Source organism: Diplotaxodon limnothrissa, linkage group LG11 (assembly GCF_057381915.1).
Source record: "Diplotaxodon limnothrissa isolate DT_005_m linkage group LG11, D_limnothrissa_male_GT1.1, whole genome shotgun sequence".
NCBI lineage: Eukaryota > Metazoa > Chordata > Actinopteri > Cichliformes > Cichlidae > Diplotaxodon > Diplotaxodon limnothrissa.
In genome coordinates this window covers 40,339,621-40,358,310 of record NC_140606.1, presented here as the reverse complement: position 1 = coordinate 40,358,310, position 18,690 = coordinate 40,339,621, and the positions used below count along the sequence as shown (strand labels likewise).

Here is an 18,690-nt window from a genome sequence, read left to right as displayed (position 1 = left end):
CAGCATCCAATAATCTAGAATCAATAATGATGTTCAGCTGCAGCTGTGTGAAGAGGAAAAGCAGAAGTGTTTCGTTGTTGGTGGATTTCACACCCATGTGTACTTCTGTGTTTGTGATGACATCATCCCCCCACCCCCCACGGTCCTCACACACTTCCCCTTCCTGCCCCTCCCAGGGCAGAAAGCAGAAAGCAGAAGTTCAGCTTTTGGGAACATGAAACATGTTTCTGATGAATCGTCACTTTTAGTGTTTTCAGTTTAAACTCTGCTCCCTCTGCTGTTACCGATGGATCGACTGATCAGGTCTGAGTCTGTGACTTTGGAGCAGTTTAGTGAAGATGTCTCTGAAACTTGACGGTGGTTTCGGTTACAGATGTGACTCATTTAAGCCTCACGCTGCCTTCACGTCTGTATTGATAGCTGATTAATCACTCTGGCTGACAACCGCGTGTGATTCCCACGCGTGGTGGGCCTCCAAGTATTTGATTGACTCATTTCAGAGTGGAGCCACTGATACTCAGCCCTGCACTCTGATTGGCTGGTGAAACAGTCTGTCTGCAGCCAATCAGAAGTCGTGGGTTTGAATCCGCTGGCTGTTCTCAGCAGGTGCTCCGGTCCCCTCATACAGCTCTGTCTCATCTGTTTCTCAGAATAAGGAGAAGGAGCGCCTGAAAGAGAGGGAGAAGGAAGCGAGAGAGAGGGAGGTGCGCTCCAGTAATGGCCACCTGTTTACCTCACTGACAGTGTCCTCCACCACCCTCTGCTCCTCCTGCAACAGGAGCATCACGGCCAAAGAGGCGCTCAGCTGCCCAGGTAAGCACACCTAGGGATGGGTATTGATAAGATTTTCACGATTCCGATTCCATTTTCGATTCTCTTATCGATTCTTTTTAAAAAGGAGAACACTAAGGTCGATTAGCTCAGAACTTTGTTTTATATCTTCTCTTTGAACAAGATAGAAATTTAGGAGTAACATGGCCTTACAAACCCAGCAGTGAGATCTTAAGAGATCCAGCCTGCGGCTCTTCAATGGGGTGTCACAGGGTCCCAGGAAAAAAAACTGTAAATGTAAAATAATAAAATAAATATTCTTCTGTAGCAATAACAAAGTATAACATAAATTATTCTGCAGCAATTACACAAGAATATCCAGTAATGTCCCTGCCTACAATTAAACACATTCACTTACTGAAAATCATCTGCTGTGGCAAACGGGTGCAAGCCTTTGACCACAAACTGAGTCACTGCTCGGTGACGTTCGTCTATCCTGCCTGAAAGGAGACGCTACCGGCAGACTGCAGCGAGAACTGGCAGCATCTGAGCCAGACTCTGTCTGTCTCATCATGGTCACTAAATGCACAGTAATGGCAGGTTTGTAATAAGGCAGATCGCGCTAACATAATATGTTAGTTGATTATTTACCTGCCGCATTAACGGGAGAGGACGTGCAAACGTTACCGCTGCTGCTGGGTTGAGATTCATGAGTCCGGAGCGGAATTAAAAACACGACGTTCATTTAAGGTCATCGCGTGTTTTGTGAGCAAATGCTTTTGCATATTCGTAGTGTTTCCTCCCTTAAATGAAATATCTACTTTGCAAGTATTGCAAGTTGCCCTGTTGTCATCCGTTCTCGTAAAGTGTAACCAAACTTTTGAGCGTTTGAGCCGCCGTGTTTCCTGCCAGGTAAATGACGCTCTGCAACGTGGTGACGTCATTCGGGGCGACTGGAATCGATAAGGGAATCGTTTGCAAAAATGGCAAACAATTCCAAGGAACTGAAACAGTGGGAACCGGTTCTCAACAAGAACCGGGTTTTGATACCCATCCCTAAGCACAACTGTACAGAGGGAGGGTTTACAGTTCATTTACACACAGGAAACTTTATTTATACAGTCGATTTACAGATTGATCAAACTTGTGTGTGTGTGTGTGGGGGGGGGGGCTTGTCTGCTGTGTGTATGACAGACGGTGTGTTAATCCTCCTCACAATGAACAGATGTACCTCCGGATTAACACACACAGAGTCAGCTGAGATCAGTGTAACACAGTAAAATCTCCTTGTTGAACACAACAGATTGGTCATGTGACCACATGTAGACCTCAGGAGCGGGTGAAAGAAGACTCACCCCTCTTCCCGCCCCATCCCCCCAAGCCCCTCGCCCAGTGTGTATGTGTGTGTGTGTCAGCCTACACACCTTGTTGTCCTGCACTCTGATTGGCTGCTGCAGATGCACCCTGAGAAGTGGGTCAAGGGGACTATGTCTACGTGTGTGTGTGTGTGTGTGTGTGTGTGTGTGTGTGTGTGTGTGTGTGTGTGTGTGTGTGTGTACACAGACTTCAAGTCAAGTGGCTTTATTGTCATTCCAACCATGTACAGTGGTACAGTACACAGTGAAAGGAGAAAGCGTTCCTCCAAGACCACAGTGCTACAAATGACAGCCAATCAACACAAGACAACATAAAGTGAAATATGTCAAAACTGCAAAAAAACAAAACAACGACAGCGCAACACCAGACAGAACAGAACGATACAGACAGACAAATCTTTGGGTAGAGCAGGGGTGTCCAACTCCAGGCCTCGAGGGCCGATGTCCTGCAGATTTGGCTAAATTACCTCCTCAACACGTTTTAAAGTTCTCCAGAGGACTGGTAATGAACTGATCGTTTGATTCAGGTGTGTTGACCCAGGGGGAGATCTAAAACCTGCAGGACACTGGCCCTCGAGGCCTGGAGTTGGACACCCCTGGTGTAGAGCAACTCGAAGACTGAAGAAAGTTTATAAAAAGAAACTTACACACCCAGAACACAGAGTATTTTTAACTGTGTGTGTGTTGTGGTTTACTGGCGACATCTTCTGTGGAAAAAGTGAGGTCAGCACAGTGAACAAATGTGTGTCTTTAGCATGTAAGTGGTCTCTTTCTTGCCTGGTTTCTGCAGGTTCCAGTACCACTGTGGTAGTTGGGTTTCTCTCTCTCGCTTCTCTTTTTTATTTATACAGCATCAAATCACAACAACAGTTGCCTGAGGTGCTTTATATTGTAAGGTAAACCCTACTATAATACAGAGAAAACCCAACAATCATATGACCCCCTGTAAGCAAGCGCTTGGGTGACAGTGGGAAGGAAAAAATTCCTTTTAACAGGAAAAAACCTCCAGCAGAACCAGGCTCAGGGAGGGGCGGGGCATCTGAATCTTAAAAAAGTTGTAGAGTTTCTGTTGGACTTCACAGAGTCCGGCAGCACAACAGATTCTGTTCTGTAAACTTCAGACTGTAAGAAGCTCGTTTACAGACTGTTTCCTGCTGGATTAATTGAAGGCTTTGCAGGGAGTTCCTGATAATAGTGCTGATAATAATAATCCAGCCTAGAAGTAATAAATGCATGAACTAGTTTTTCAGCGTCTGTTCATTGTTTCAAATTTCAGAGATATACATTTTCATTGTATACCAAAGAAAATGTATGCTATGTCTTCTAATGATGCTGCCTAAGGGAAGCATGTATAATGTAAACAGAATTGGTCCTAGCACTGAACCCTGTGGAACTCCATAATTAACCTCAGTGTGTGAAGAGGACTCTCCATTTACATGCACAAACTGGAGTCTATTAGATAGATATGATACAAACCACTGCAGTGCAGTACCTGTAATACCTACAGCATGTTCTAATCGCTCTAATAGGATATTATGGTCGACAGTATCGAACGCTGCACTGAGGTCTAGCAGGACAAGCACAGAGATGAGTCCACTGTCAGAGGCCATAAGAAGATCATTTGTAACCTTCACTAAAGCTGTTTCTGTGCTGTGATGAGCTCTGAAACCTGACTGAAACTCTTCAAATAAACCTCTGCAGATGATCTGTTAGTTGTTTGACAACTACTCTTTCAAGGATGTTTGATATAAAGGAAGGTTGGAGATTGGCCTATAATTAGCTAAGACAGCTGGGTCACCCCATTTACACCCGTGTCTCTCTTTACCTGTGTGTCTCATAGCATGTAATGTCACCATCCACAATCGCTGCAGAGACAGTCTGGCGAGCTGTGCTAAGATGAAGCAGAAGGTAAGAGCAGTCTCTCTCTCTTCTTACCTGTCTGTCTGCACACACCTGTCCCAGTCCTGGTAGGCTACAGTCACACTGGGGAAAACAATGGTTCGCTCTTGGTTTACATCTTACATCAGAAAGCTTTGCTATCAGGGTCTCTCTAAAAAAAAGGTTACATTAACTTCAATTCAATTCAATGTTATTTACACAGCGCCAAACCACAATAGTCACCTCAAGGTGCTTTATATTGTAACGTAGACCCCACAATAATACATACAGAGAAAAGCCCAACAATCATATGACCCCCTATGAGCAGCACCTTGGCTGCAAGTGGGAAGGAAAAACTCCCTTTTAACAGGAAGAAATCTCTGGCAGAACCAGGCTCAGGGAGGGGCGGAGCCATCTGCTGCGACCGGTTTGGGTGAGAGAAGGAAGACAGGAAGACGCTGTGGGAGAGAGACAGAGATCAACACATACATGTTAATCTCTGCGGCTTTGCAGCGGATGGTGCAGCCGCTGTGATAGGTGTCACACCACTGAGTGAAAAAAATCAGCCCTAACCTGACCGTCATTCAGTGCACCGTTCACAGTTAGAACAATGATGTGGTAAAACATATTACTTTCACATATTTATTAACTCTGAAAATCTGAAAGTCTACTGTTGAATTCAGTGAATGGAGCAAGATGCCTCCGTTCTTGCACAGAGGAAAGATGTGTGGGGAAAAAAGGGAATTGATGCACTGCAGTAAAAATAAATGGCATCAAAGCATACTTTTTTCTTTGGGACATCCTGTAGTGGAATATTTACTAATTCTTTCTTTAAGCTGACAGCATTTTGTGCTGTTGCATATAATGAAGTTGTGTGACAGCTGGTGAAAAATAGCACAGATGAGGCATTCACCTGCACTGAGGATAGTAAAAGAAAGAAAATGAATGATGCTCTGTGTGCACACTACTGAGAAATGTTGTGTAATTTTTATTGTGCACTGATCTTTGTGTAGAAGTTTGACTAAAACACTGAACTGATCGCTGGAAAAAGGAAAACAGGATATTTCCATGTGTGCGTCCTGTCTCAGGATTCTCCTTGCTCAGTTCAAGTCGTCTCTTTGAGTAAGCTTGCAATATTATTGTGGAGCAGGAATATGTGGGGCTCGACTCTGAGCGCGCCAGGAGTGAGTAAAGATCAACAGAGCCAAAGGCTCAGGGCTCCGCCCCCTCATTCTAACTGTTAAGCAGCTAATCAAGTTAGCTTGGAGAAGCTGAGGGAGCTCAAAGTAGTTTCTCACAGGAAGAAAGCAAGAATGAGTCAGCAGGGGTTGGTCGGCCGTGTTAGAACGAGGGGGTGGAGCCCTGAGCACGGCTCGCCAGGTCTGTCATGGACAGACATGGTGTCATTGGAGAGTCCGTAGTTGGTCACACCAAGGCGATTCCCATAGTGAAACACAGAGCGAAGTTATAAAAAGAACTGCCACAAACGTCGGTGACTCGGGTTTTTGGAGCAGCTGTGTTGCTCATGAACGCAGGCTTTCTCTCTCTTTTTGGTCGCTCCAAGGTTGACCTGTGTTTCTCTCTGACAGCAACAGAAGCTGGCGTTAGCGAGAAATAGTTCAGCTCTGCAGAACGTCGCCATGAGAAGCAAAAGTGAGTCCTGTCACCTAAAAACATCTCCTTTTCCTCTTCTTTTGCTGTTGTTTGTCACAATGATGACTTTTTCTTCTTCTCTGCTTCAGCGCCTATGATGAAGGAGCGACCGAGCTCAGCCATCTATCCTTCTGACAGCCTTCGTCAGTCGCTGCTCGGCTCCAGACGCGTTCGATCTGGCCTCTCGCTCGCCAAAAGTGTCTCCACAAATAACATCGCAGGGTGAGGCTGAGCACGGAGCTAATTGGCTGCTGGCTGTTGTGGTTGAGCAGGAGCATCAGAAACAGGAAAAGCAAATGTACAGACTAAATTGATTATGGGTGTTCCTAATAAACTGACCACTTTGTGTGGAAAGACTGGAAATCGGAAACATTCAGCTGAGCTAAAATATAAACCTCCAGGTCACAGACGAGGCTCCGGTTTGCTCGGCTCCGACATCGCCATCTTGTGGTTCTTGTGGTTGCAGGAAGCAGCTGCTGGGAGGGTTAGAGATATGGCCGCAGAGCGAAAGAAGTAAAATTCATTATATGCAAGAATAAATTCACGCAGAGTTCATTAAGAATAAAACATAAAAAAATTAATCCAGATGCTGACATCATCAAACCGCCACCCATCACAAAGTGAGGTCTTGATGCGTGCTCAGTCATCCAGGTGAGTAAATCCCATAAAGTCGATTCTGTTCATCTGGATGTTTTCAGTGGGAGAAACGTTTCGTCACTCATCCAGGTGACTTCTTCAGTCTCAGCTGACTGCAGGTTTCCAGCCTCATAAACAGGACATTTGCTCAGTGACTGAAACCAGCCCACAGAAACGTTTCTCCCGCTGAAAACGTCCAGATGAACAGAATCAATTTGTGGGGAAGGTGAAGCAAGCTTTTAAATCGCATCCAGTGAAACTAGTTCAGTGTTCTGTGGGGCAAAAGTAAAACACTGAAGCTCTCTATCTTTAAACTAATGTACTCTACTGTACTCGATTACTGTAATCGAGTATTGCAGCTTCAGTGACTTGAAAAAGTTTTCGATATGACGAGCTTCAACACACTCAGACATTCAGACATTTATTAATTGCCACGGCAGTCAACAGCTGACATGCTCACCTGCTTCTCTGCATCTTCACACCATCAGAGCATCATAAGTCACCTTTCTGTCTGTCCTCAGTGTGACCGAGGACTCTGCAGGTCTCAAGAGGATCCTGTCTCAGTCCACAGAGTCTCTGAACTTCAGGAGCAGGACTCTGTCCATGGAGTCTCTTACTGATGACGGTCTGTTAGTCACTTTTATTGATTACTATCAGATCTTAATTCTGTGAGCAGGTGGCGCTGTAACCTGATGGGATTCATTCTTTCTGTGTGCAGCTGAGTGGAGCCCTCTGCTGGACGAGCTGCAGAAGGAGGGCAGCTGCGTGCAGGTCGACAGCTGGAGCCTCGCTGTGGAGCCCAACTTCCTGCAAACACTTCACAAAGACCTGATCAAGCAGCAGGACGTCATCTACGGTACAGCAACAGTCACCAAACACACACACACAACATGTGGACTCGTTACACCTGCGGGAGATTTAAACTTGGAGCTCATACAGATTCCAGATGTGTGGGAATTTTTGCCCATTTGTTCAGGAGAGCTTTTGTCAGGTCTGGCACTTGGCATCTCTGTTTTAGTTCCTCCCAAAGGTGTTTGACGTGTCAGTGCTCTGTGTGGGCGGGGTCGGGTTTTCCTACAGTCCCAACGAAGTAGCCAATTCTAAAACCTTAACTAAAGCGTGGTCTACAGCTGTGCGTGTGCTCGCCACAGCTGGAGAAGAAACGTGACCGAGCTCTCTCTTTGCCTCAGAGCTGATCCAGACCGAGTTTCACCACGTCCGCACGCTGAGGATCATGGAGGGCGTGTACCGGCGGGGGATGCTGGAGGAGGTGATGCTGGAGGCGGGGGTGGTCCACACCATCTTCCCGTGTCTGGACCAACTGCTGGAGCTTCACTCCCACTTCCTGTCAGAGCTGTTGAACAGGAGGAAGGCGGGTCTGGTGGAGGGCAGCTCCACCAACTTCACGGTGCGCAAGCTGGGAGACCTGCTGGTCCGACAGGTACGACGACTCCACCTCTTGCACCCGCACCTTGCTGCTAACAGGGCTTCTAAGGCTACGTTCCCACTGCAGGCGAAAGCGCATCAAATCCACCATATCCGATCATGGTATGGCAGTTTGAACAGCACAAATCCGACATTTTCAAATGCGACCTTTTGTATGTGGTACTGAATCCGATACATATCTGATGTTTTAGAAAGTGACTGCTGTTTGATGGTCATGTCGCATTAAATTAGTCTTTTACGTCACTGACAAAAGACAGATCCCAATTATCAGCGCTGGAGAAGACAAACGACTCCGTGTCCATATATACATCTGCACGGAGGTAGCAGCCACTGCTCCAAACAAGGCCATTGTTAAAGCACGGGCTCTCTGTTTTCTCAGTGTCCTTCTTTCTCTAATTAATTTGTCAAAATTCTGTCGGTTACAACTGTGCAGAAATTGGTAGACTGCTGCAACAACACCTACTGTGAACAGAGCGCATTGTGTGTGACGTCTTCTTTTGCACATGCAGGCCGCTTTGAGACGTTCACACTAGAGCACGTTTGCTGTCACATTTTATTTGTAGTGTGAACAAAAAACAGACAAAAAAATGGATGGATTTATTTAATAAAACCCGAGGCTTGTTTGCCCGGAACTGAACGTCACGTTTGTCAACATAAACCAACCACTTGGCACTGATTTTAAAATGGCATTCACCAGACGGTCACTACAAAGACACGCCAAAGACCTGAGTTTATCCACCGAACCTACACGTGTGTGTGTGTGTGTGTGTGCAGTTCTCAGGGCAGACTGCTGATGACTGGAAGAAAGTTTATTCAGAGTTCTGCAGTCGACATCCGAAAGCTGTGAAACTCTACAAGGAAGTTTTGGCTCGCGACCGGAGACTGCAGCAGTTCATCAGGGTGAGGCGCTCACCTGTGGCTTCAGGCTCGTCCTGGAACCGTCATGGTCATTGTGTTTTGATTTACGCTGCTGCAAGCTGGTTCGGCCCGGGGCCGGCTGGTGTTTCTGATGCTGACTTCCTGTCTCCATCCTTTCCCACAATGCTCAGCGTGTGACTCGCGGTCCTCTGCTGCGGCGTCACGGCGTCCAGGAGTGCATCCTGTTGGTGACGCAGCGGATCACAAAGTACCCCGTCCTCATCCAGCGAATCCTGGACAACACTAAAGGTAATCTGTGACTTTTGACCTTTAGGATTCTCTGATGACCTTTGACTTATGACTGTGATGAATCCATAACCTCCTGCAGGCTGCGAAGAGGAGGCACAGGCTCTGAGCCGCGCACTGGGCCTCCTGAAGGAGCTGATCAGCTCTGTGGACAAAGAGGTCCTGGAGCTTGACCGGAGCAGGAGGCTGCAGGAGATCCATGCCCGCCTGGACCCGCGTGCCCAGGCAGAGGTCCGGGGAGGAGGCGTGTTCAGAGGTGGAGAGCTGCTGAGGAGGAGGCTCCTGCACGAGGGGACACTCCTCTGCAAGGTCCAGGGTACCAGGATGAAAGGTAGTGGGCTTTATCACCTGCTGTGGTGCAACATGCGTGTGGGCAGAGCTTGCAAGTCACGACTGTGTTTGTCTCCAGATGTGCAGGTGCTGCTGATGTCAGACATCTTGGTTTTCCTCCAGGAGAAAGACCAGAAGTTCACCTTTGTTGTGTCACTGGTGAGTCATGCCTGATAACATTCGAAAGCCCCCTGACCTTCTTCAGCTCTGTTCAAGGTTTCCTGTTTGCTCACCTGTCTGCTCACCTGCGTTTCAGGACAAGTCTCCAGTGGTCTCATTGACTAATCTGATTGTCAGAGACATAGCCAATCAGGAGAGAGGGATGTACCTGATCAGTGACTCCACCCCCCCGGAGATGTATGAGCTGCACGCCTCATCGAAAGAAGACAGGAAGACTTGGATGAGCCGCATCCAGCAGGCCGCCACCAGGTGAGCAAGACACACGTGTGTGTCCTGAGGAAACGAAGTGCTCTGGCTGTGCGTCATTTCCTACCCCGATGACGACAGTTATCACAATACAGAGCGCCTGTAAATTCAGTGAATATAATACAGTCATATTCCTGCAGTCGAGTGTCTCGACCAGTGCACGGCATCGTGTATTTGTGGGAGTTTTGATGTCCGGTTTTCTCTTTAGTATATGACGTGCTGCAGGAATCAGAATCACAACTATCAAATGAAATGATGTATTTAAGAGCAACAGGCTGAACCAGTTAAATAATACAAACATAAGAAATCGCTCTAATACTCACAAACGGCTCAATTATAAATATCCATAATATTACAGAGGCCAAATATATATAATTGATATTTAACCTGTGAAACTGGTATTTGTATTTGTTACCTTCTGCGCCTCTACTTAGTTTTGGTGACCTTAGTTACTGTGGTAACTACTGCAAACTGTAGTTACTGTAGTTACTGTGTACTTTAGTTACTGATGTATTTTTTTTCTGCAGCTGTCCGTGCAGAGACGACTTTCCTCTCATTGAGACAGAAGACAAAGCGTTGCTGCGCAGACTCAGAGCTGACATCCAGCAGAAGGACAGGGAGGTGCTGGAGCTCTTACAGGAGCGCGTCACTCTGTTTTCTGATCTGGTAGAGGCGTCTGGAAGAGGAAAGGCAGAAGAAGAAGGAGACATGGAGGTCAGGATCTCCTCCTCCTGCAGGAACCTTTTTAGAGCTGACACTCCTCAGGCACCTCAGGCCGAGCCACTCCTCCTCGCTGCCATCGGTGAAGGTGAGGAGGTGCTAATGCTTCTTAGGTCCAGAACGATGGACTAAGACTTTAACAGATCATGTGACCTTTGGTGGAGATTAGGGTGTAACGCGGTAAAGGACCAGGGCGCCTAACTGCAGCTTCATAGATAATGAGCTAATCAGGCTACGGAGCCTGAGTGTGTGAATAAAACACAGGAAACAGAAATAGAGCTCAAAAGTATACAGAAAATAAATATATGCATATATATCACGAACAGAAATAATGGTAATAACACAAAACAGCTTATTAGGTCCCAAAAGGAGGTGGGACGAGGTTTAGTCCAGTGTGAGATCAGTTTTGTTCCATTGACCTGTGATAGGACAGCACGGTGGCACGGTGGTCAGCACTGTTGCCGCACAGCAAGAAGGTCCTGAGTTCAATTCCCCCATCAGGCCGGTTCCTTCTGTGTTGAGTTTGCATGTTCTCCCCGTGTTTGCGTGGGTTCCCTCCGGGTACTCCGGCTTCCGTCCAAAGACGTGCAGTTAGTGGGGATAGGTCAATTGGTTAATCTAAATTGCCCATAGGCATCAATGATGTTGAGTTGCATTTTTCCTCATCCTGAAAAATGCCACAACCATGACCCCTACTAAATCTATTTCTAAACTATACAAAGCTCTCTCTAGTGCCAGCAAGGATAACACTTTATACACTAAGGATAAATGGGAAAGGGAATCAGGAATTGGTATTTCTGTGGGGGAGTGGGAAAATGTTTGGTACTGCCAGTGGTCCACGTCCAGTTCTATGAGCTGGAAGGAGCATGGCTGGAAGAATATTATTAGGTGCTTCAAGACTCCATATCAGGAGAGATACAAAGGGGCTCGACTGTTGCTAACCATTTTCATGTTTTTTGGGACTGTCCCAAGTTAAAAAACTGTTGGATAGGTGTTCAGGTCTCCTTAAGTGCAGTCTTTAACGTTCAAATACCTTTAGATTTCAAGGTTTTATACATGGGTTTGGTCCCCTTTCTGGAACGTAGGAGTGAGATTAAGTTGGTGCAATTACTCTTGGTGGCGAGTAAAAAAACAATTACTAGAAGATGGTTCAGCCCAGCCCAGCCTACCCTGGATGACTGGTTTGGGATCATTTTAGAGATATTTAGGATGGAAAAACTTACATATCTGTTAAGAAAGCAAAAAGCCAAATTCTACCACATTTGGAGCAATTGGATCCAATTCATCACCCCCACGAGGGCTGACTTCACTTGATCTCACTATTACTTGGTTGGTTTTTGTTTTATTTATTTATTTATTTATTACATTTACTTCTATTACTATTGCTTGTTTATTTACTTATTTGTTCACCATGATTGCAGCATGGGCACCCCCCCAGTTTGTGTTTATAGTTCCATGTAACGTGTTCTATATATCTCCTTCGGGAGAGCATGCGAGCAACTGTCCTAGTAATAGCTAGTTAACCTCCACCGGTTAATATGCACCCGCTGATCACTTCATCATTTGCTCTCCTGGACTTAATCTAAAACCTGGAAGGACTTTGTTCCCATGTTATTCATATACTGCTGTGCAGATGGTTTTTCTTCTCCAATCCAAATCCAAATATAATTAAAAAATAAATTGCCCATAGGTCTGAATGTGGGAGTGAATGTGAGAGCAAATGGTTGTCTGTCCCTGTGTGTCGGCCCTGCGACAGACTGGCGACCTGTCCAGGGTCTACCCCGCCTCTCGCCCTAAAACAGCTGGGATAGGCTCCAGTGCCCCCCTCGACCCTGTAAAGGATAAACGGAAGCGAATGGATGGATGGATGACCTGTGTGTATCAACAGTTCAATTTAGTCCATAGGAGCAGGGGACATGCAGCTGATTGACCCGGAACTTATACAGGGTTCATTCCCGCCACAATAAAGGGATTTGCGGAAGTGGGGTCAGATGTTGCCGTGGTTACATGGATGTAGCTCACCTGGTTCGATGTTTAAAATTGATATTTATGGGATGAAGCCATCACACCTCAGGTCTTTGTGCCACACATAAACATCTGGGAACAAAGAAGAACTGAGCATTAAAGGAAACGTTCTCCGAGACAGCCTCCACCCCGAGCAGCTTCCAGCGCTAACAGAGACTCGGTCCAGGCTGCCGGTTGCTCACCATCAGGCTCACCATATTTTCTGTTTCAGTCGACAGACTGACGGAGCTGCTGTCAGATGCCAGCATCCAGAAATCTTCCATAACCAACGGCAACCAGGAGATCAGCGGTGAGTCACCTGTCGCCTGTTTGTGCTCCGCCCCTTCGTGTCGTGATGCAGAAATCATCTTTCTGTTGCTGTTTGATAACCTGTCTCTTTCTCTCAGATGGTGACTCTGGTTCTCTGAACGGCTCTTTTGACTTGAACGACAAGTCCTCAAAGGTAACGCTCACCTTTCACCTTCTGCTCAGGTGTGTGTCTTAAAGAAGTGAAACTTTCAACCCTTCATATTTCTTCTGACAGCTAAAATGTTTGAATGCTCAGAGGTTCCATGGAAGTTATTTACAGTCTTTAACCAATCAGTGAGCAATTGGTCATATGATCCCAATGTCACAGCAGGGTTTTGGTGGATTTTGTTTCCATGGAAACTGGAGCAGAAATGAAGATACAGGTGACAGTAAAAAACAAGTAAATGTTGAAGAATGTTTTTCTGAGGGGCTCGTTTACGTCTCACTGCACAGACGAGCGGGTGGAGCTACTTCTTCACTTACATGGTCGACGTTCCGCAACATTTCCCTTATTTATAACATCATCGTATGCAGCTGGTACAACAGAGGCTCCACCTGATTGGTCCGCAAGTTTCAGGTGGTTCGTGAAGCTGAACCTGCATCTGCACGATGCAAACCTTCAGTTGTGTTTAAATGTTTGTCTGCTGAACCACAGTTCTTCAAATAAATCCTCTTTATATAAACTGTATGTTTTCATATGTCTGAGTGAACCTTCAGAATAAGAGAAGGTCTGTGGCAGCTTGTCTCCATGTCTCTCAGTTTCAGCTCTTTTCTCTTTCAGGATGGAAATGGTAACCAGCTGCAGGAGCGAACCCTGAACGAGGTAACACCTACTTCCTCTTTTCTGAGTAACCTCTTGATACCAAGAAGTCAAAGACCTAAGCCCCTTCTCCATCAGTACCTACTCGGATCGCCTTGCCACAGTTCGCCGGTTTTCGGGGTTGGCACCACATACTGCAATAGTACCTGCTCGGCCCGGGTTCCAAGGGACCCGGGCAGGTACTAAAATGTGATGTCAGTTTGCGTGACACCGATTGGCTGGTCAGTGGCGTCATTCAAAGAGTCACGAAAGCAACTCGTTCACGAAAATCAAAACAGACATTTTTTTTTTTTTTTTTTAATAAATAGGACAGGGGGAATGAATGAGAGAAAGAGGGGGAGAGAAAGAAAGAAAACCAAAGGGGAGAAGAGACGGTGAGAAGGGGGGGGAAGAGAGAGAAAAAAAAAAAAGAACTCCTGGGTCACCTGTATGGAGAAAAAAAAAAACAAACAAAAAAAAACAAACAGAGGAGACAGCAAACAACAAAGAGCAACATAATAATAGAGAAAACAAAGCACCATCACAATAAACTAGCTAGCCATAGATATCAATATTTACTAAATAATAAACGATATTGTGCAGCACGCAAGATAGACAGCGCACAGTGTGCTTTGAGGCAGCAGCCAAGAAAGCTTTAGTCCGCGTCTGTGAATACCCATGTGTGCATACCTGTGTGGATCAGCATGCTTGCATTCCAAAGGTTTCTCCATGTAATGATCTGCTAGGGAGTGTGGGGGGGCCACAGCCCCGTCCTCCAGGGTGTGAAGCGGGTATGGAGGAGATCAAAACTCCAGACATCCAGAGGCCCCCAGAACACAAGAGACCATGGAAGACCAACAGAGGGGCAGCCGCGCCACTGTTCCAGTAAGAGCTGAGGAGAGTCCCAGATGAGGGCTCGCCCAGCAGCCGCGGAGCAGAAGTCAGGGGGAGTTGCAGTGACGCGCCCGTGAGCTCCGCCGGCCCCCAGCTGTGCCTGAGTGACCGAGCCCCAGGCCGAGAGGCCGGGGGCACCCCACCTCCAAAGGGGCCCGAGCGAGCCCCAGGCCCCAGGCCCCGACAAGCGGCCGCCAAGGAGTGAGCCGGTGTGTACCCGGACGCCCACCCCCAGACACAAAGAACCACCAACACACCGACACCTGAGGGAGTCCGCCACCGGCAGGGGAAGTGGTGGTGGGTGGAGATAGGCCTCCAAAACAGACATTTTTGAAACCCGACAACGAGGAAAAAGGCTGCAAAAACCGACACAAGGTGCACGAGTCTGACGAAAAGCCACAGACCCAGCAGCAGCTATACTGCTGGCTCCACGTCCACCTTTGTTGTAGTCGTCGCATATTAATCACGGGACACTCGGACATGTCGGTATGATGACGAACACGCACATTAGGTGTAACTGGACTGTAATAAAAGCAAGTCGATCTGAGTAGGTGCCAAAAGGGCTTAGATTCGCTTTGAAGATCGACATGTTTCTGTCTGTGTTGGGATGCAGCTCATGCACCGTTTCATACATTTTGATGTACAAAGTTTCTGCCTGTGCAGTTCTAACATCTTCAGCTGTCCTCTCTGCAGGACGTCCATCAGCGCTTGATCGGTCTGAGCACACAGCTTCACGCCCTGCAGGTCTGAAACTTATTTCTAGTATTGTTTGTTTATACATCCTGCAATTAACCCAAATAAATGTATAAATAGTGATTCATTTATTCAGTATTTATGTTATCAATGTTGCAGGCTGCTGTGATTCGTCAGGACTCAATGCTAGCGCTGTTGGTCAGTGCAGGCTCCACCCCCTCCACCACCCCTGGCTCTGCCCCTGGCCCCCGCCTCAGCCGGTCACTGTCACGTGACACAGGGTTGGAAGCCAGCGGGGAGGCGGTGCTGCTGCGGCGGCAGGTGGAGCTGCTACAGGAGGAAGTGACACGCCTCCGTCTGCGAGAGGAGGACCAAAACTGGGAGGGAGTGGAGCCAGGCACCAGAAGGAGGAGCAAAAATGGAGAGAAGAGTGATGTTATGAAAGGAGAACAGGTGAGTTGGGTTCACTTGTTCACCTACTGGGCAGGGATAGCTCAGTAGGTAGAGTGGTGGCCCCATGATCGGAAGGTCGGGGGTTCAACTCCGCTGAACGGCTACCCTGAGGTACCCCTGAGCAAGGTACCGTCCCTACACACTGCTCCCCGGGCGCTGCATTGGTGGCTGCCCACTGCTTCACTGGGTGAATGGGTTAAATGCAGAGGAACTATTTCCCTATGGGGACTAACACGCACACATTACATTACTAAAGCGCGATGAGTCGACAAAACTGAAATAAATCCGAGTTGTCTGTTGGCAGGTTAACAAGAGACGTAGCAGTCGGGAACTGGAGCTTCGCCCCCTCGCCCCACTAGCCACCGAGGATCCAGTCGACCAATTAGATGGCGTCCAAGAAGGAAATGAAGAGGAAGAGGAGGAAGTGATGAAGATCTCTCCTCGCTCTGACAGCCCCAGAGGTTAGTACCACTGATCAACAATCAATATGGAAAGCCCATGGCATTATGATGGTCTCCATGGTAACCTATTACCTCTGACCCCTCAGACCTGCAGGACATCCCAGAGGAGAGCGAGAGTTAACGCCCCACCTACAGCCGATGACCTCAGGGACCTCTGCTGTTGTCACTGCGATGCCACAGACACACATCGGACTCTTATTGTTAAAGGCCCTGGATATAATGCCATTGCCTGTTTTACAGTTTTTAGACCAAATCAGACTTTTGTTCTTGGAACATTTTCTAAAACTTGGAGCCAAAAGGGTAAGGGCGAGGTTAAATTGGCAACTTATTTTCCGCTTCAAACAAACTGGGTCATGTGATTAGATCACTGGTTTGATCTGTGCCCTTGATGTTTTTTGTTTCTTTGTTTCTTTGTTGTTTGTAAATGGGACCAGAGCATGCGTATCTGGAGCTGGACCTGGATCTGGATCTGGTCTGATCCAGATATTTTTCACAGTTTGTTTTAAGCAGACAGATTTTTATTTATTCTTTGAATCTGAGACACACCACACTACATTACCCAGAATGCCTTTGGACCAGCAGCCATCTCATATTTAAAGTTTTGATTTTAATGGTGTCTGATTTACAGAAACCATTACCAGTATGTAAGCATTGAAAGGACTGGGATTATGGGGAGGGATTGGAGGTTGGTGTGGTCAGATGTGGGTTTTGGGGGTCGGGACTCACGTAGTGCTGGATTGTAGGTCAGGTGTGTTTTTAAGGAGCACAGAGCTCCTTCTATTAGCATGTTAGCATGGCTGTGTCTCTTATACTTGTGTAGGACATTGGTTGAATTGACCAATCAGCTTGTTTCTTTTGATGCATGGAGGTGATGATGTCAGCTCCTCGTGTCGTCCGGTGATGATGATGATGGAACAGTGTTTGACATAGAAAATTGTTCATTTACAAAAAAGAACAACAGACGCCGGTGATGATGTAATCATGCGATCATATTGGGGTGGACTACAGCAAGTTTAACAAGTCTGCGATCAGTCAAAGAGGCCATGCCCCTAATAATGCAAACTCTAATCAGTTCAGACAGGAGAGTGTTATCTATAGAGACCAGTTTGTGAATCAGGCTGTAAGCATGTTTATTTTAACATGTAAGGGTTTTGGGACTGACTCGCTGCTGCCTCTGCTGGACAGTAGAGGAACTGTAGTTTGGCGCTGATAAAGCAGAAAGCGTTACCGAAGAATGCGGATATCCTCTGTCCTGATCATGTGTGATTGATCATCTCTGATCAGGTGTTTTATGGACAGTAGTCCCACCCCCTGTGAGTTCACATGATGTTCTATAGGTTTTGGAAACACAAAAAAATGAATTTGTAACATCAGGACCTGAATGTGATTTTGAAGTTTTTGAATAACTGATTGTGTTCAGGTTTAACGCTGGGAAGTTTCTACAGTGTGATTCATCACTGTTTTGTTATGTTTTTTTTATCTGAAGCTTTGGGATCCAAAACATTTCTGTTTATGCAAAAAAGCTCGCCAGGATGCACGCCTCACATCCAGATGTGCCGCTGTAACATTTCTTTTGAGTGTATTTTAACTGTAGTAACAATGGACTGAAGTAATTGTATTGATCTCTGATGAGTGTAGGTGATTCCTGCTGTACTCTTTATAAATCTAATCAGCTGCTCTTCGAGTATTTGTCTTTACTTTTAGCTTCAGATGAAACATGACTTTCAGATTTTGATTACTGATGCAGAAATGAATGAATTGATAAACTAAGCACACAGTGACACAAACTTCATTTGGAAAATTTATTTCCTGAAACTAAAAATAAACAAAGATGGCTGACATTCAATTCAATTCAGTTTTATTTATATAGTGTCAAATTACAACAACAGTCGCCTCAAGTGTCACGGGTGCAGGAGAAAGAGGACCCCAAAATGCGGCGCTCTGGCCAAAAAGTGTGCGTTTCCAAAGGTAGTGCCAAAAAACAGTGAAAGGTGCTAATCCAAAGGTGCTCCTCCTTAATCCCCAAGTGCAGCTTCGTCCGTGCGATTCCGTGTCTGAATGGTGCTTCCTGATTCTCCTCTCCGTGCCAATCTCCTGGGAGAGGTTGAAACCAAACACACAATCAGCGGGCTTCAAAACCAACAATCCACTTTCACCTAAAGTAACTAACGCTACCGGCTTGGAGTAAGCATTTGACGTTGACTGTCATCGTGCATCTTCCTTAAAGATGGAGGCTTAGTCCATCGTGGGCGATCGTGGCTCAAAGAGTTGGCAGTTCGTCTTGTAACCGGAAGGTTGCCGGTTCGAGCCCCGACTCGGACAGTCTCGGTCGTTGTGTCCTTGGGCAAGACACTTCACCTACCGCCTACTGGTGATGGCCAGAGGGGCCGATGGCGCGATATGGCAGCCTCGCTTCTGTCAGTCTGCCCCAGGGCAGCTGTGGCTACAACTGTAGCTTGCCTAAGAAAGCTCTCCGCAAAGCCAGAACATCTTACTATTCATCACTGATTGAAGAAAATAAGAACAACCCCAGGTTTCTCTTCAGCTCTGTAGCCAGGCTGACAAACAGTCAGAGCTCTGTTGAGCCAACCATCCCTTTAACGTTAACTAGTAATGACTTCATGAACTTCTTCACAAATAAAATTTTTATCATTAGAGAAAAAATTACCAATAATCA

The 18,690-nt window shown here is 46.6% G+C and overlaps 1 protein-coding gene across 1 annotated transcript in view; it reads left to right on the top strand.

Annotated features, from left to right (window-relative positions):
* arhgef2b (rho/rac guanine nucleotide exchange factor (GEF) 2b) overlaps nucleotides 1-17,615 on the top strand; it is a 38,241-nt gene extending 20,626 nt beyond the window's left edge. Inside the window, exons 2-21 of the mRNA XM_085366769.1 lie at nucleotides 651-813; nucleotides 3,988-4,055; nucleotides 5,615-5,678; nucleotides 5,768-5,900; nucleotides 6,836-6,939; nucleotides 7,033-7,170; nucleotides 7,505-7,755; nucleotides 8,535-8,660; nucleotides 8,810-8,927; nucleotides 9,007-9,255; nucleotides 9,334-9,413; nucleotides 9,511-9,683; nucleotides 10,208-10,488; nucleotides 12,637-12,714; nucleotides 12,812-12,867; nucleotides 13,495-13,536; nucleotides 15,100-15,150; nucleotides 15,259-15,552; nucleotides 15,857-16,013; nucleotides 16,100-17,615. Coding sequence (XP_085222895.1) covers nucleotides 651-813; nucleotides 3,988-4,055; nucleotides 5,615-5,678; nucleotides 5,768-5,900; nucleotides 6,836-6,939; nucleotides 7,033-7,170; nucleotides 7,505-7,755; nucleotides 8,535-8,660; nucleotides 8,810-8,927; nucleotides 9,007-9,255; nucleotides 9,334-9,413; nucleotides 9,511-9,683; nucleotides 10,208-10,488; nucleotides 12,637-12,714; nucleotides 12,812-12,867; nucleotides 13,495-13,536; nucleotides 15,100-15,150; nucleotides 15,259-15,552; nucleotides 15,857-16,013; nucleotides 16,100-16,134 — 2,661 coding nt within the window. The 3' untranslated portion in view covers nucleotides 16,135-17,615. The remainder of the gene's footprint in view (nucleotides 1-650; nucleotides 814-3,987; nucleotides 4,056-5,614; nucleotides 5,679-5,767; nucleotides 5,901-6,835; nucleotides 6,940-7,032; nucleotides 7,171-7,504; nucleotides 7,756-8,534; nucleotides 8,661-8,809; nucleotides 8,928-9,006; nucleotides 9,256-9,333; nucleotides 9,414-9,510; nucleotides 9,684-10,207; nucleotides 10,489-12,636; nucleotides 12,715-12,811; nucleotides 12,868-13,494; nucleotides 13,537-15,099; nucleotides 15,151-15,258; nucleotides 15,553-15,856; nucleotides 16,014-16,099) is intronic.
* The last annotated feature ends 1,075 nt before the right edge of the window (nucleotides 17,616-18,690 follow it).